General features: G+C 46.9%; 1 protein-coding gene across 4 annotated transcripts in view; it reads right to left on the reverse strand.

Annotated features, from left to right (window-relative positions):
* The window catches only part of DAB1 (DAB adaptor protein 1), a 389,340-nt gene that overhangs the window by 57,560 nt on the left and 315,761 nt on the right, over positions 1 to 16,019 (reverse strand). For 3 of the 4 annotated variants that reach the window (XM_087865923.1, XM_087865922.1, XM_045802234.2), the window contains exons 5-7: positions 10,743 to 10,874; positions 9,987 to 10,106; positions 1,198 to 1,257 (exon numbers count right to left, since the gene is read on the reverse strand). In XM_087865923.1, the coding sequence (XP_087722049.1) occupies positions 1,198 to 1,257; positions 9,987 to 10,106; positions 10,743 to 10,874 (312 nt within the window). Of the gene's footprint in view, positions 1 to 1,197; positions 1,258 to 7,836; positions 7,903 to 9,480; positions 9,520 to 9,986; positions 10,107 to 10,742; positions 10,875 to 16,019 lie in introns of all 4 variants that reach the window. The other variant, XM_087865924.1, reaches the window with a different exon arrangement.

Genomic DNA, 16,019 nt, shown 5'->3' on the forward strand with positions numbered 1-16,019 from the left:
CTCCAGTGATGGGGAGCTCACTCCCCAATGTGCCAGCTGTTCTATCCTAAACAGCTCCGACCCACCATTCAGGAAAGTCACATCCCCTCCCTCTGGGCTGAAAGTGGCTTTCTTGTAGGCCCCTCATTGGTCTCAGTTCCATGAGCCAGCCAACACAAAACAGTGTACTTCCTCTTCCACCCAGTGGCCCTTGGCACTCCCATCTCCATATTTATGGTTTCTTTTCTCCAGGCCAAGCATTTCCAGGTCCTTCCGTGGCTCCAAGAATAGGAATTCAAACTGCCCAATCGATCTGACCTTGAAACATGCGGGGGATGCCCTCGTGTCTCTCACAGGGTGGGGTCCAGGACCAATAACAATGTCCCAGATAGTATCATTCGGCCTCACAACAGTCCTATCAGGGTCAGAGCTGGAATTTCTAAGGGTCTGTCTTCACAGCCCGTGCTCTTTCTACCCATTTTTAAGCTGAGATCAACAGTGACTAAATATCCTAGTTCTTTTTACATGGGCCATAGCCGAGTCATACGTCCCCCTGAGCTAAAGTTCTCCAGTGCTTCTGAGTTACGGATGGAGGCTGCCTTCTGAGTGCCAACTGGATATCGGCCTGGCCTAGCAGTGGCATGGGGCAGGGTCTCAGAGTTCGAGATTTCCCATTTCCAGGAGTCCCTCCAGCTGATGGGGTCTAGGGAATTCTTTGCAAGCACTACACATGGCCTTTTTCATAGTGGTCTGTCCACTGGCTGGACCCTCATACACTCCAAAGGCCCTGGCCAGCTCTAGACTGTCCCTCTGAGACCTATCAACCACTTTCAAATTGGATGGGTAACCTTCTTCCCAGGATCGAGACACTGCCCACTATTTGACCAGGTATAATGAAATCTTTGGCTGGAGACTTTGGCCATCGCACACGTGAGACCTTGAGGCCCTCAGACATAGTGGTTTGCACAATTCAGCTCACTGCCACTCATGGGGCCAGACCTTGGTCCAGACTGGCACCCGTTCCTTTAGCCCCACCATTTCCGCTGTATGCCTCCTTCCCTCCGACTCACTGAGGAGTCCTTAGCAGGTAGACCCCCGGCAAAGCCCTACCAGTTGTGACACTTATCCAGGGAAGGGGTTCCTTTCCTCAGGTGGTAGACACCGTTTCATGAGAATGCAGGGTACGGGAACCTGGCAGAAGAGAGACGGTATACTTACACTTACAGGTTGACTTTTTGGCACGTCATAAACACCTTCTTTCTTTTGGCTGGTGGGAACCTGTGGAAAGATCAAATTCGACACAGTCAAAACACTTCGATATTCCACTTTCAAAGAACAAAGCAATCACAGTTCAACTCCAAGCTGGCTGAGTTGGGGAGGAGAACAGCCCCTGAGGCCCGAGGGTCCCAAATCAAAGGGGCTGCTGGGACTGTAGGGACAGCATGCTGGGCTCCTTCCCTGGGGACAGCTGGATGAGGGGGGAGAGCGGGAATCACTTCATAAAAGTTTGCAGGGGGTCTCTGCCCCTGGGGTCCTCACAGAATCACAGAACAGGAAGCTGCAGAGACCTCAGGGGTCATGTCGCGGAAAAAAATAATACCGGTTTCACCAAAGACAGAAATGTGACCCAGAAAGGGGCTCGGACTTGTCCAAAGTGATTAAAATTAGTTTGCGGTTGAGCTTAAGCTGCTTGGTGCAAAGACTGAGATCCAGGTTATTTAAAATACAGTAAATATCAAGGTCTCAGTATCAAGATTGGCTTCTGCTGGGATCATAGACAAGCCACACATAGTCACCAAAAGTTTTTTTCCAAGAAAAGGGGCCGTCAATGGCATGGAAAGTGTAAAACAAGAATACAGAAAATCTCTATTGTTTTTTAATATGTATCTGTATTTTCTTCCCTCCCTCCCTCCCTCCCCCCTCTGACTCATCCATCCGGTCTTAGCGGGCCACTTGGTAACTATATCCCCCTGAGCAGGACACTTAGATCCTCTGAGCTTCATTATTATAAAACGGGTGCTATAGGCTCCGCTTCTCATTTGGGTTATTGTGGGGATCAAATGAGAAAAGAGGTGATAAATAAAAACTATTAGGAGCTATAATACTGTAAAGTATTAGAATGATAGCTTCTTTCACCACTGATACATTATGTAAGTCTGAGAACGTTTTCTGTAATACTAACAACAGTAGATACATTGAATACTTTTCTAATGAGTCAATCAAAGGCTTTACACTGAAGCATTCTGGCTTGAAAGCAAGCCCTTGTGCTTCCCAGGATCCAGCACAGCGCAGCTCACACCTCCATCGGACGCCACAGCCTGTAGTGATTTCCCAACTGTCTGCTAATCTGTGTTCCTTCTCATCAGATTGGGAGCTCCTTAAGAGCAGGCATGGTGCCTGCAGCTCAGCAGGCATTTGGTAAATGTCTTCTGGGTAAATGTGTCGTCAGAAATGTGGGCAACAGTGAAGAAACAGAAAAAGTATCTTTTTGGCTTGGACCAGCTAACTCTACTATTGACGAGGAGAAGGAGGAATTTCGGCTCCTTCCTCGAGTCCCCTGTGCTATTTCCACTCTCATCAGCTTAATTTAAAATCCTTACAATAATCCTTAAACTTGGTATTAGAATCTTAGCTTTACACAGAAGAAAGTGAGGCTCAGAGATGTTAGGGAAACTCTTCCAAAGCTTCCAAGTGACGAGATTCAAACCCAGCTCTTCCTGGCTACCAGACAAGACATTTCTTACTAACGGCAGGAACTCACATCAACAGGGTGCTTTCTGCGTGTCAGGCACTGTTCCGAATGTTTGTGTTTACATGCATTCTCATGTAATGCTTGGGAGCCGTCGGGTAAGGATGACAACTGTCACCGTGTTACAGAGCTGGAAAAGGAAGCCCGGAAGGGGTCCTACAGGTGAGCAGAGCTGCCGGAGGTGGCGTCCTGGCACTTCACCCTTTAACTACACTATATGGACAGCTGCATCTCACCCCGTCCCACCGTCCCTGTAGCTGTTCTGATTGCATCTTTTTCCTGGACATAACATTTGTGCACATTCTTGCAGGAAACAGGACTATGAGGGAGTACAGAGATGCAGAAGATGCACTTTCTGAGCTGCTCTTGCAAACCTCAGCTCACAGGTAGCCAATGAAGAACATAATTTCTTTGCTCCTGATAACCGGCGTCCATCTAAAAGGAATCCTCTAAGAATGCCTACCGAGTCCTTGTTAACAAGGGCCAATAAATTACCAGCCCGCACTTGTATTTTTACTAGATCACCCTTTCCTGAGCAAAATGAACAGCATTTCTGTTCCCTGTAATTCACGGCTCACTATGGGCACTTAGCAAGTTGAACCGCGGCTGACTCTCAATTATCCCTGCAAATGGAGGAGAAGCGGCAGGATGGATAAACCCAAACTGTGCATAATTGAAAAAGCTTTGCTGCTTGGCTCTCCCATGGGTGACATATCAATCTGCCTATTTGTCCTTTAAGATTTATGTTGGCTGGGATGTCTTCTCGGGAGCCCTGCCTGGCTCTCTACCTGGCTGGAACCTTCCCCTATACCCTTTGTAACCTCTGGTATAGCCTCCCACTAAAAAATCAAAGTGGCTAAGAACCTATTATGTATCGTGCTCTGTGCTTTGCCCAGGACAATGATGGCGAACAAGCTGGGTATGGCCCTGATGGAATGGAGCATCTTGTCTTACTGGGGGGCGGTGGGAAAGAACTCGGGCTATTCATGTGAGCATAAAGTGTGCTTTATCTTATGCGGGAGCTGTCAAACCACACTGCAGCTGTAAGCTAGGGCAGGGCAGATAGTTCACTAGCCTGTTTCCCCGCCGGTAAATACCAGTTACGCAAGCCATGTTTAAGCATCAAACATTTACCACGTGTGTGCCTAAGGGATGGCAGAATGCCTTAGGGACGAAGACCAGAGAGAGCGCGGTCCGGGTTCTCCTCCCTGCCTGGCCGGTCCATTCTGCCTGTAGACCATTTCATAACGTGACATTGTCGAGCGAGTGAGAACAGTTCTGAACCGAAAGGAAGCGGGAGATCTGGTTCCTAATCCCAGCCCTGCCACAGGCTGTGTGACCTCAGAGGGTCCCTTTCCTCTCTGAACCTCAGTCTTCTCATCTAGCTTTTGGAGGCATTCAAGAGGGCGCCCAGAAACTTCTGGAGGGTCGGGACCACGCCACGGTCTACCCCATCTCCATGTGCCCGGCACACGCTAGGTGCTCCATACAGAACTGTGTTTTGAACGAGGGAGTTAACAAATGTGGAATTACCGTCAAAGCTGTACGTTAACCACTGTAGGTACAGAAGACACCTTCAGCTCAGTAACACCCTAAGAGTGTTAGAGAGGCAGTTAAGGGTTGAGTGACATGGGAGAGGAGACTTATCATTTTAAAATAACAATACTTGGCACACCGTGGGTGATTAAAAATGATTTTCGAACCAAAGAACGTGAAAAATGCCCACGTGGAGGCTGCAGTCTTGCTGGTGCAGGAAGCTTGTTAACGTGCTACAGATCACCAGGCTTGGAAGCGGAGGCTCTGGCCTTGGGCCCAGCACTTGAATCGGAGGACTTGATTTTCTTACGGTTTAAAACGATAGTCATCACAGCTCTTCTCATCTCCCTGCGTTACTGCAAGGGCCAACATTAAGTGAGGTGTAAAAACCCTTGCACCGCAAGGTTCTGTGTTGTTTTAAAAAAGATGACAGATAACTTTCTCTGATGCACGCAAGAAGAAAGACAATCATTATTATTAATCCGGTTTGGAAAATGAGACTACTGGTCCTCAAAGAGTGGCTACATTTACTCGAGAGTCTCTGCCTCCCTTGTGCGGGAGTTATAAATAGCAAAGTCAAGCGAGGTTGCAACTTTCCGCGAGGCTCCCTGACAGGAGGCGGCGAGCCAGTCATGTTCTACTGCACTTAATGCATCATGATAAGACATCTTGAGAAGTATCGGATACTGATGACATCCTTAGGAAGTAAAGGGAGCGAACGTTTCCACAGAACCTACTATGTACCAAGCGCTTTACACCTCACATCACTTCTAGAAGCAGATGACATAGCATCCCTCATGTTACAGCCTAGGAGACTGAGACACAAAAGTTAGGTACTTCATCCAAGGCCACAAAACAGCTGAAGGATTAGGCCCCAGGTCTGTCTGCCTCATTCTGGGAAAACAGGGAAGGGATGAAAATCTGAGCCCACCCTGGGCCAAGCTGAAGAATAAGAAACACGGATCTACTCAGGAGAAATAGCGATACAACACTCCTAGGCTCTTAAAACACAAAGAGAAGCCAGGCTCCTAATCGAAGCTCCTTAAAAGCCCAGCCTTATCTTCAGGCCCAAGAGCTTATCTCTCGTTACGCAAATTGAGGCCCAGCTGACTGGCAAAGCAGGAGAGGAGAACAGAGGGTGATAAAATATTCATTTCCTTAAATGGTACCTGCCTGCTAATGACGGACAGACGGGGAGATCTGGAGGTCAGAACTGTTAGAACAAGTGTGATTTTTAGATAGTGACTTGAAACCTACACAGAATCTAATCAGGAAACGCTGCATCCGGATATTCTGGGATAGGCTGGTGATGGGTAGTAAGGAGGGCACGCATTGCATGGTGCACCGGGTGTTATATGCAAATAACGAATCATGGAACTTTACAACAAAAACTAAGGATGTACTGTATGGTGACGAACATAAAAAAAATTTTTAAAAAATATTCTGAGCGGAGAAGAACCTTGGTATTTATTTATTTTCTGAGGTCAGAGAGACCTGGCTGTGAGTGAGGCTGCCACCTCTTGCAGCTCTGGGACCTTGGGCAAGATACCTTCTCTGTGTGAGCCCCACTGTTCTGTCTGGAGGGTGGGAATGATGGTTCAAGCCACACAGTCTTGTTGTGAGAGAGAAGATATTGCAAACCCCATTCACAGAGCCGGCCCACAGTCAGCACTCAATAAATGTTAAACAGCTACTATATATGTGTGTGAGTGCGGGCACACGCGCACACACGCCGCTTCTAAGAGTCTTGTTGCCCTGCAAAGCAAGCCAACATGTTTCTCTAAAGAGTCACTGTCCTGTGATGAGCCACGACTTGCAAAAGCAGTAAAGGGCCTAAGAGACTCTTCAGTCTTAGCGGCTCGTTTCACGGAGGAGTACACTGAGGCTCAGCGAAGGAAAGGACCCCGACAAGCTGGATGAATGGCTGAGTTGGTACCTGGACAAGACCCCTGCCTCCGCACACCGCGTGACCCGGGATAGAGTCTCTTCTGTAGAGCCTTCACACGCTCTTGCTTCATTCTCATGCCAAGTGTGAATGACGGAGAAATTACTCCCCTACCTTATCATTGGGGAACCAGAGTCTCAGAGAGGGCAAGTGTCTTGCCCACTACCACTCAGCCAGAGGTAGGTGGTGACGCGGCCAGAACCGGAGCCCAGTTCTCTGCTAGCCTGAACCAGTTCTTCCCGCACACAGGATGCCCCACACCCCCAGCAGGCCCCTCACAGGGCACAGTGGGAGCCCCGCCAACTACGGCTCAGTCGGAATTCAGAAACCTTGCGCTGAAAAGACTAATTTTGTCTTAAAAGGTGTTTTTTTCTTCAGAGGATGACTGGTTAATGGCTCCTTTGGCCTCATATTCAGACACCATAAGATTGTAGTAATTTAAAATCTAACACTGAGAACAAATACGCAAGTTTTCTGTGTAAGGATGGAAACTTTGTGAACGATGATTTTAAACAAAACTTCAGAGCTCAACCTCCCACTTGCAACCAATCCAGACAGATCCAGTGGATGGAAATACTTCGACTATTACTCCACGGGACTGGCTTAAACTGAGTTGTTGGTAGAGCTGATGTGATACTTCGGTCATTAAGAATTCTGTGCATTTGACAGAAACTGAAAATCTGTTTTACTTTTATTATACGAGTAACGCATGCCCAAGGCAGAAAAGCAGACCACACAACTGAGTACATTAAGAAAATTAAAATCACTTATTAAATACATTAAATTTTTTCCTTCTTCCATAATGTTTATATTTCAAATTAAGGCTAAAATTCTAATTAGTGAAAAATTGGATGTTGTCATAGTTATTTGAGGTGTTGCTATGGTGCAATTTCTCAGACTCTTTGATGGAAAAGCTTGGGGGAGGATGTGTGAGTTTTACCTTCACTCACACTGGATCTGATCGCAGCTCTAAATAGCTATACGGCCCCCGGGAAGCTACTCAACGTCTCTGAGTCTCAGTTTCCCCTTGTAGAAGAGGGACTAAATACCTCCTTTAAAGCATGTTTGTCAGAATTAAACGAATCACAAAGCATATGCAGTGCTCTTCACATGAGCAGACATTTAAGAATATTAATTTACCTTCCCTTTAGGAGGGGTAAAACCTTGAGCTGTACTTTCTTTTATTCAGTTAATATTCCCAGTGCTGTTTTGCAACAGCGCTTTGGAATTTGTCCTTGATTTTCAGGAGTGCAGCTGGATTTTTAAAGCAATTTGATGAGCACCTTCTTTTGAGAAATGAAGGACCCTCCTTTATCAGGAACAACAACCCTCCAATGGATTACTTTATTCCAACGGAATGTTTGATTCTTGAGTCCATTGAAAACAGTTAGGATCCATTAACAGTTAAAAAAAACCGCACTCAAGGGGCCTTTGAACATTTCCACAACAAGGCTTTGAAACTATCGGTCAACGGGTAAAAGGCAACTCAGAGGAAGGTATCTGACCGAGCCTGGATGACCCAGAGCGCGGAGTGACCCTGTGAGGAGAGCGCCCCGGGTTCTGCGGACCCATCCACGCAAAGGGAGGAGGAGGGGGGCAATGGAAAGAGAGAGAAGCAATTTTATACCTGATAAATGTTTTCTTCCGTTTCGGGATCACGGATTGGCTCGTGTCCAGCCTCAAACACAATGTACTATTATGGAGCGGCCAGAGAGGAAAGGTCAGAGGGGAAGAAGAGAGAGGGAAAAAAAGGCATTTGGAATTCAGGATACAAATCACAGTGAGCATTAAAGAAACAGCTGCAACAGAAAACACCTTCAAGGGACAAGTGAATCACTGAAACGCTGCACGTGCCTTGCACGTTCCTGCCTTTTCTAAGGAAAATGACAAGGGTCTGAGGGCCGGCCGTACAGCAGCAAAGGCGTGGGACCCCTGCGTATCTTTCTGGAGATGTAGCCTCTTCATTCGACGGCATTTAGTCTCAGTAATGTCTGCGTGTGCTGCACGGCTGAGTGCGAACGACGTCTCCTGGGAATATCTAGAGGCCCAACTTCATAGTCTGGGTTACAGCAATTGCCCCCCTTTGCTTCCCTCAAGCCCAATGTCCTAACTCAGCCCTGAAGTGCTTACAAACCCCAAATCTCCCCATCATAAATATCACCGGATTTGACATTCTTAGTTTTAAATATTGAAAATCTGTGTTTTTTTTTTTTTTTTCCTGTGCATGTTTACTGTAAGGGACTGGGCCATTTCAAACAGGGCACTAGTCTTCATTCTCCATGAATCAGTTAGCCAGGGGCTGAGCTCATATTCTAGACAAATCCTTACCCTCAGCATTCTAAAGAGAGGGCATGGTGTTAGGCGCATCTTTGGCTTTTGTTAAAAGCCACGTAGGCTAGATACTTCTGCTTCAAGTTATTCATACCACATTACTTATTTTATCCATATTATTTTCTTTTTGTCACAGCTGTACCAGCTTTCTGTGTGGAAATAGACACTGATTAATAATGCATGTGTGATACACACATGTACAACCTAGGTGTATCTGGTTAGAAACAGAAGTTTTGGGTTTTATGTCCAACAAGTCCATTTTTTGGCTCCTTCCTCTCCTGGGGAATAAGCATGAGCGGGTTTGGGGCTGGTGGTGAGAGGACACCCCCCCCCTTCTCCATTTGTTTATACAGAGCACATACTTGGATCCCAGAGAAGTCATCTCTCTGGCCCCACCTGGGCTGCAACCTTGCAGAGTTCAGGGAAAGCTACGGGCTAGGGCGTCTCTAGGATCTCCCTTACCCTCCTCCCAACAGCCCCCACGGCATGAGCCAGCTCATCAGCGGGGCCAGAGACTTACCCCAACACCTCCCCAAAACTTACAAACTCCTCTTTGGGCTTGTACTCCAGAGTCGCCAAAACTCAGGCCCCAGCCCTGGTTCCTAACTCAGAGAAGCCTCACATGAGCTTGGAATATTCAAGAAACTCCCGAAAACATCCAGCTCTGGGATCAAATATTTATAGACTGTGGAGGGGGCCGAGGCAGGGGCAAGAAGGGAGAAGCGGATCTCCAGATCCCATGTAATGGATGCCAGCCAAAGTTCTGTTTGTTTTTATGGAAATCCACTCCCCGAGGGGCTGGAAGCCTTCACCCTCGAAACTAATCTTGGTCCCTCTCCAGGCTCTGCAGTCAGGGGCTCTTCAGGGCACTGACAACGTGTCTGCAGCACAGGCCTCGCCATTCCTGACCCTAAAAACCCGGACGGCTTTCAGCAATTACCTGGTATACAGGATCTTCCACATCCTCTTCCAAAATTGTCTACAGCAGCGTGAGAGAAGGGAGATTGAAAAGCAGAGGATATAAATAAAGGGAGAGGTATGAGATTGTATTCAGAAATTACAGGACAGTAAAGAAACCAGCTTTGGGGAGGAGACGCTGCTGGGTCATTTCAGGTATAAAACAACACACAGAGGGAAAATGAAAACCCTTGTAGCCGCCCCCACCCCCACCCTTAACAACAGCAAAAGCAATTGTGTCTTTTCTGTTCTCCTCCCCCTGAAATCTTCCTCGGAATGCAAAATTTCACTTTCTCTAACATGTCCAGAATTTCAGAGAATAAAAGATCATCTCTAACGGCTTGCTTTCGGGGCCTGTAATTTACACGGGAACCTTTCATCTTTGTGTATTTTTACTTGGCAGCGGGAGGACAAGCCCTGACTGTCAGTTTTCACATCTGTTTATTTTAAGTCCCAATCTCTGGCACCCAGATGAATTCACGGGTATACCTGATATACAGCTTGTTCACACTGCTTATCCTTTTGTGCCTTTTTTTCCAGCTCTTCTCTTTGCTTCAATTCATAAATAAGTTGAAAGAGATCTCTCAAGTCCAGAATAACAGGTTCAGCCTGGAGTAAAAGGTGGTAGAAAGCGCATGAGCAAGGGAACGGTCCTGAGCCGGAGCGGCCTGTTTCTGGTTTTTGCTCGCTACAACCCACAGCCCTTCCTGTTCCTATTAAACTGAAAGCATTCCATCTTTAATTAATTCTACCTTGTTTATATTGGTTTAGCAAATTGCATCTAGGCTAAAGTTCATTTCTTCAACTAATTATATTTGCAAATTCATAATAATCATAAGCATAAAAGGCATTGCTTTTATTTATTAGTAATTTCGAATACAATAAAATTAGGGTAGGCCTTATGCAAAACAGCTATTTGTTTTCTCTTATTTTCTTTTTAAATGAGGCTAAGAACACAAGGAAACTTATTTGTACAGTGGTGCCTCCATCCAGCTTAATCAGAAAGGAAAATAATTAGTCATTATGAAATACACATTAGAAAAAAAACAACAACAAGACCGGATAGGCCTGAGCCCCCCCCCCCCTCCTTGCTCCCAGGCTGTTTATACTCTGGAGATGGGAGCCCGAGCATCAGCATGGTTTCGTCCTACATCAGAGGCGGCCTTCAAAGACCAACAGCGCGACCGGATGCACTGCCCCCTAAAGCGACAAGGAAAGGCGCCCTCCTTGGATGGGGGTACTCACCGCTTGGGCTGTTTTTATGGCAACAAATCTGTGATTCCCTTCCTTCCCACAAACGTATCCAAAGGCCCGGTGATCTGTGATGTCCTTTGCAATGTAGGAAATTTCGTGAACAGCATGATGATGCTGAAGGGCCTATCGGAGACAAAAGGAAGAGCACATTTCACGGGACTTTCCCTTCGAGCTGTTGATCAATAAGAGATGTGTTTCAGCTACGTGTGAACAGGCCCGAAGGGCTTTGGAAAAGCTGTCGGGTCCAGATGGAAGCAAAAAGAGCCGCGCCTGCCCTTGAGAGATGGAGGCTTTCCCTCCATGGTCTTAGTGCTGTGACCGCGGAGATAGACAGGACTGCTCATAATGACGCTGAAAGCACGTCTGCGGCCCGGGCGTCCCTCAGCGTGCCAGGGCCAGGCAGCGTACTTGGGCGGGGCAGGCCTCGACTGCAGCTCATTGCAGGACGAAGCCCAGTCGAAGCTCTGCGTGGTAGCTGATGCACGCCCACACCCAGGGCCGCTGCGTGCCCGGCAGGAAGAGCGCACCGTACAGACACAGGGGGGCGCTGTTCAAAGTCGCAGCACCGTAAACGTGTATGGGTGCAGCCCTTTTTTGACAGATGGTGACAGAGTGTCTTGAGGAACGAATACCTTTTTCTATCTTACTCAGAGTCACCATCTGGGCTAGAGGTGGACTCCCTTAGTTTTGAGACTGTCCATGGGCTGGCTGCTCTGTGGGCAATGCCCATTTCTTCTATCCATTTGCCTGAATCCTAGTCCCTTTTAAAAGGACATTGGAGGGGTGCCCGGGTGGCTCAGTGGGTTAAGCGGCTGCCTTCAGCTCAGATCGTGATCCCTGGGTCCTGGGATCAAGCCCCGCCTCGGGCTCCCTGCTCAGTGGAGAGTCTGCTTCTCCCTCTCCCTCTGTTCACCTCTTTCTCTCTCTCTCTCTCTCTCTCTCAAATAAACAACTAACTAACTAACTAACTAACTAACTAACTAACTAATAAAATCTTTTAAAAAAGACATTTGAATAGTACCACCTCTGCGAAACTTCCCCTGAACAGGCTTGCTTTCCCTCCCCATGCAGAAATAATTCCATAGAACTTCAGTCTCGACTGATACCCAAATTCCTAATTGATTCTTCACCCACAGCTCCCTGTGCTCTTGCTGCCAAGACCTTCCTTCTCTGATAGGTTTGCCTGATTCCTTGTCTGTCTTCGCCGCCAGGCTCCAGCTTGCTCAACTTTGTCATCCTAGAGCCTGGCACTCTGCTTGACCCACAGTTGCTGAAGTCGGGGTAGTTGACCAGTAGTTTGAAAACCTTTTGAAACTGATCTTCCCTCCTTTACTACCTAAGCCTCAACTAATGATGCTCGCCATCCTGTTGGCGAGGATCATCTTCACGACCATTTTCCTGGATGAACCCTACTTAAAGCAACCCTCAGTAAGCAGCAGTCTGCGTAAAGGCTTAGATAGGCAGCTGGGCATTATACGATGTGCTGAAAGTCCTTATATAAGGGGCCTTTTTATTACATTAGGTACTAAGAGGCTTGAATTCTAGCCACTGTGTGAACACAAAGCATTCACTGTACCTCTCTGGACCTTCGTCTATTCTTCTATCCAATGAGAAGTTTGTACCAGATCAATGGCTCCTAACCCAAAGCCCAGGATCTCCTTGGCTCATTAAAGGTAATAAAAAGATGTCCTAAGCAATTTCCAACATTTCAAAAAGCGAAACAAACATTTATAACTATCTTTAACTAAGTCAACCCATTTCATTGTGCATGCAAATGAAAATGCCAAGTTCATTTTAGAATTGTATCAGGTTAGTGTTGTACTCCTTAGTTCATCTTTGAGAGGATTCTCTTCAGCATTTAGTTGTGGGTTTGAATAATTCAAATAGGAAAGTGAATGACTATAAATACATTTTTTGGGTGGACAAAATTCTTCACCACTACTGAGTCCATGGAGGGAGGGAGACATGTAACACAAAGGGGACTTAGTTATGAAGGTAGTGGCAATCACTGGAATGGATGTTTCAGAAGGTCTGTTCTATCACCCCAGATCCTTTAGCCGTTAGGACCTTGAACCACACAGCCAGCCTCTCAGGTCAGTGGGCACGTGGCTCTAGTGATGGCCAGCACCTTAGCTCTGGACCCCTGACCCTGACGTTCCAAAATGCCCATTGCCAGACTGCTGCCATCTTTCTAGGCTTCACATCTCACGAATCATTTCTGCCATAGAATTTGCTGCTTCACCTTAACCTTCTAGACTTTGATCACTCAGTAACCTCTCTGACTACTCTTGGGACCCTCACTTCAGGTTCATGCCTTGTCGAGTTGCCCACTGCCCACTGGACATCATGCTTGGAGGGTGGTGTCACTGCCTGGTCACCCTCGCCCTTAATGGGCCATTAGACAACTGTATAATTCTCATGAATCCTGACCCAAATAAAGTTGGTGAGGAAGGAAATGTTTGTTAGTAAAAGACTCAGAATCCATTTATTCTTGTTTTATTAAGAGGACACCCTTAGCTGGTAGAGGAAAGCTGCTCAAAGGGCGGTGGCTTCTTCATGGTGTTAATGATGTAAAAGTGATGAGATTTATATTCACATAACATGGGGGTATTGATTTATAGGCTTTTGTGAACTAGAATGGTATGCAGCAGGGGAAAATGGTAGACAAAGACATCCTCCTTCTCTCCCCTTTCCAGAAAGTATTTCTCTTTCCGCATAATGTGGACAATGTTATCTGCGTCTCCTATTAAATCAAAGTTTGATGACAGTAGCTTATTGATTGCCAAGTGGAATATTGCTCTAAAATTAAACTGTGATTAGAAGTCTTCCTGGTGGAATGAGATTTGGAGATGATTGTGCAAGGGTAAAATATCACCTACTATGTAAGACAGCAGATGGAGATGCTTTAATTTCTCTGGGAATCCTCATTAAGTGTTTTAAAATCAAAACATTTCTAACGCCTGATGATACCTAATATTGCCTCGCCAAGTGTAGTTCTGTGCGTGCCTAAAGTGCCTAAAGATATCTGTAACATTATCTTTCCCCATAGTTAATTTTATGACATGTTAAAAAGGATGACTGTGAAAGTGGCTCATTTATTTGGAAATGAAGAATCATGGAGGGGATATGCCTCCACTTTCTCCAACCTCAACTGTGCAGACATAATACAGAGACATCAGAATCCCGATAACCCCTATGGTCATATTACTGCATTCATCTTGGCAACTCAGAGAATCTTGCAACTACTTGTTCACTAAGGCTCAAAATTGCTCCATGCTTTCAAGCAAATTTTATCAGCACCATCAAAGCCAGAGGGACCTTAAACATCATATTGTTCAAGTGAGTTTATGAAAAGACCGAGGGTCAGAGAGTTCTGGCGGGACCACCCTAAATGCAGCCCTCAATCTCCCTCTGAAGGATGACAAAGCACTGAACAGAGAAAGCAAGATGATGTAGGATTGGGGTCTCCATTCCTTAGATTCCTGCCTTGCCAGTCCAACAACAAAGCCATGATCCCTGAGAAGCTGGGACGAGGAAGGGGAGAGCTGGCTAGGAGCCAGAGCGGAAGCTTTTCTGGCTTCTGGTAGGTATCGGAGGTCCGAGAGTGTCATGAATCAGAAGGTGTGGGGGTAAAGGCCAGTTTGCTATAAGGATCTCAAAGAAAAAGGTCAAGACAGCACGCTCTGGGAGCGAGTGCTCAGGAGCTCATGGCTCTCTATGGTATCTGCTACACTGTTCTGTCACCCCAGATCCTTTAGCCCTTAGGACCTTGAACCACACAGCCAGCCTCTCAGGTCAGTGGGCACGTGGCTCTAGTGATGGCCAGCACCTTAGCTCTAGACCCCTGGCCCTGACCTTCCAAAATGCCCATTCCCAGACTGCTGCCATCTTTCTGGCTTCACACCTCACAAATCATTTCTGCTGTAGAACTTGTTGCTTCACCTTAACCTTCGTCATGGGAAACTAAGACCGCTACATCCCAGGAGTGTTTCTGTGGGCACTTCTGGGGCAGCATGAGTTGTTCTGGAGTGGGGAGAGAATACTGGGCCAGAAGGGGATGGAGGGGGAGAGGAAAGGCAGAGTCTAGTCATCCTTCTTCCATGCTTTCTTTGGAAAACAGGTTTTTTTTTTTTTTTTTAATCTTAGAAAAACAGTCTAGACATTAAAGTCCTGCCAAAAATCAAAGCAGGTATTTGGTTTTAGAAACAGTCCTCAATAACACCCTGTTTCTCTGCCACGGCTTCGTCTGTTTCTCCCATTCTGAACCCCCCCCTTATACTGGGCATGAAGGTTGTTACCGAAGAATTCTGAAGACAGACTGCAGATTAGCCTCCTCAGTTCTGGCTGACCTTCCTCCCACCACTGACCTTCAGGGGACCCAGGCTGCAAAGCCTCTGAAGAGCCCATCACTGCCCTCTGGGTTCTGTACCTCCCCACCTCTGTGCCACTGTTCACCATGTTTTCTCTGCCGATTGCCCTCTTCATCCCCTCACCCACGCTTTTTGACTCCTCGTAACTAAATCATACATATGCTTGAAGGCTAGCTCTGACAGTGTGCTCTTCCGAGGAACCTTCCCTGACTTTGTTTCCCTCCGTGGTAATTCCTGTCCCTAGATCTCACTGCACTGTATTTGTTCCTCTATCTAGGGATGCCTCACACGTCTTCATCTTGTTTCACGTCTTCCCTTCAGCCAGTTATTCACGCCATGTGCACTGAGTAGCTGGAGGTGCCCATCTCATGCTGGGCACGACACCCACCCATATACTGTAACATAAGCCCCTCCTTGAGGACCTTGCAATCACCTAAGAACAGACAGGCAAAGAAACCCACCACCACACTATAGTAAGACGGGCTTGTATTAAAGGTGTGCATGGGGTTGTTGTGTCGGCTCAGAGCAGGGACGGGGAAGGGCATCAGGGAAGACTTGAGAAAGGAGCTGGCCTTGAACTGAACTCGAAGGTGAAGGGTAAGTCCCCAGAAAATCACGGGAAAGAGCATTCTAGGCAGAAAGACCTAAACCTGCAAAGGCCTCTAGGGCCTGAGAACAGGACATCTGGAGAACATATCTGTGCACCTGTTTTCTCTCTCCTTTGGGGCTCTCACCTTCTCAAGAGAAAGATCCATGTCTGAATTCTCTCAGTCTCATCCCAACGCCTAACACTGTTCCTTTTAAACAGAAGTGCGAAATAATGTTTGAAGAGTGAAAGAAGGAAGGAAGGAAGAACCACGCCATTGGAAGGCACACGCTGTGCAAGGTAGGTGCTCAA

The sequence above is a fragment of the Ursus americanus genome, chromosome 12 (assembly GCF_024610735.1).
Source record: "Ursus americanus isolate L20-20 chromosome 12, mUrsAme1.1.p, whole genome shotgun sequence".
Classification (NCBI taxonomy): domain Eukaryota; kingdom Metazoa; phylum Chordata; class Mammalia; order Carnivora; family Ursidae; genus Ursus; species Ursus americanus.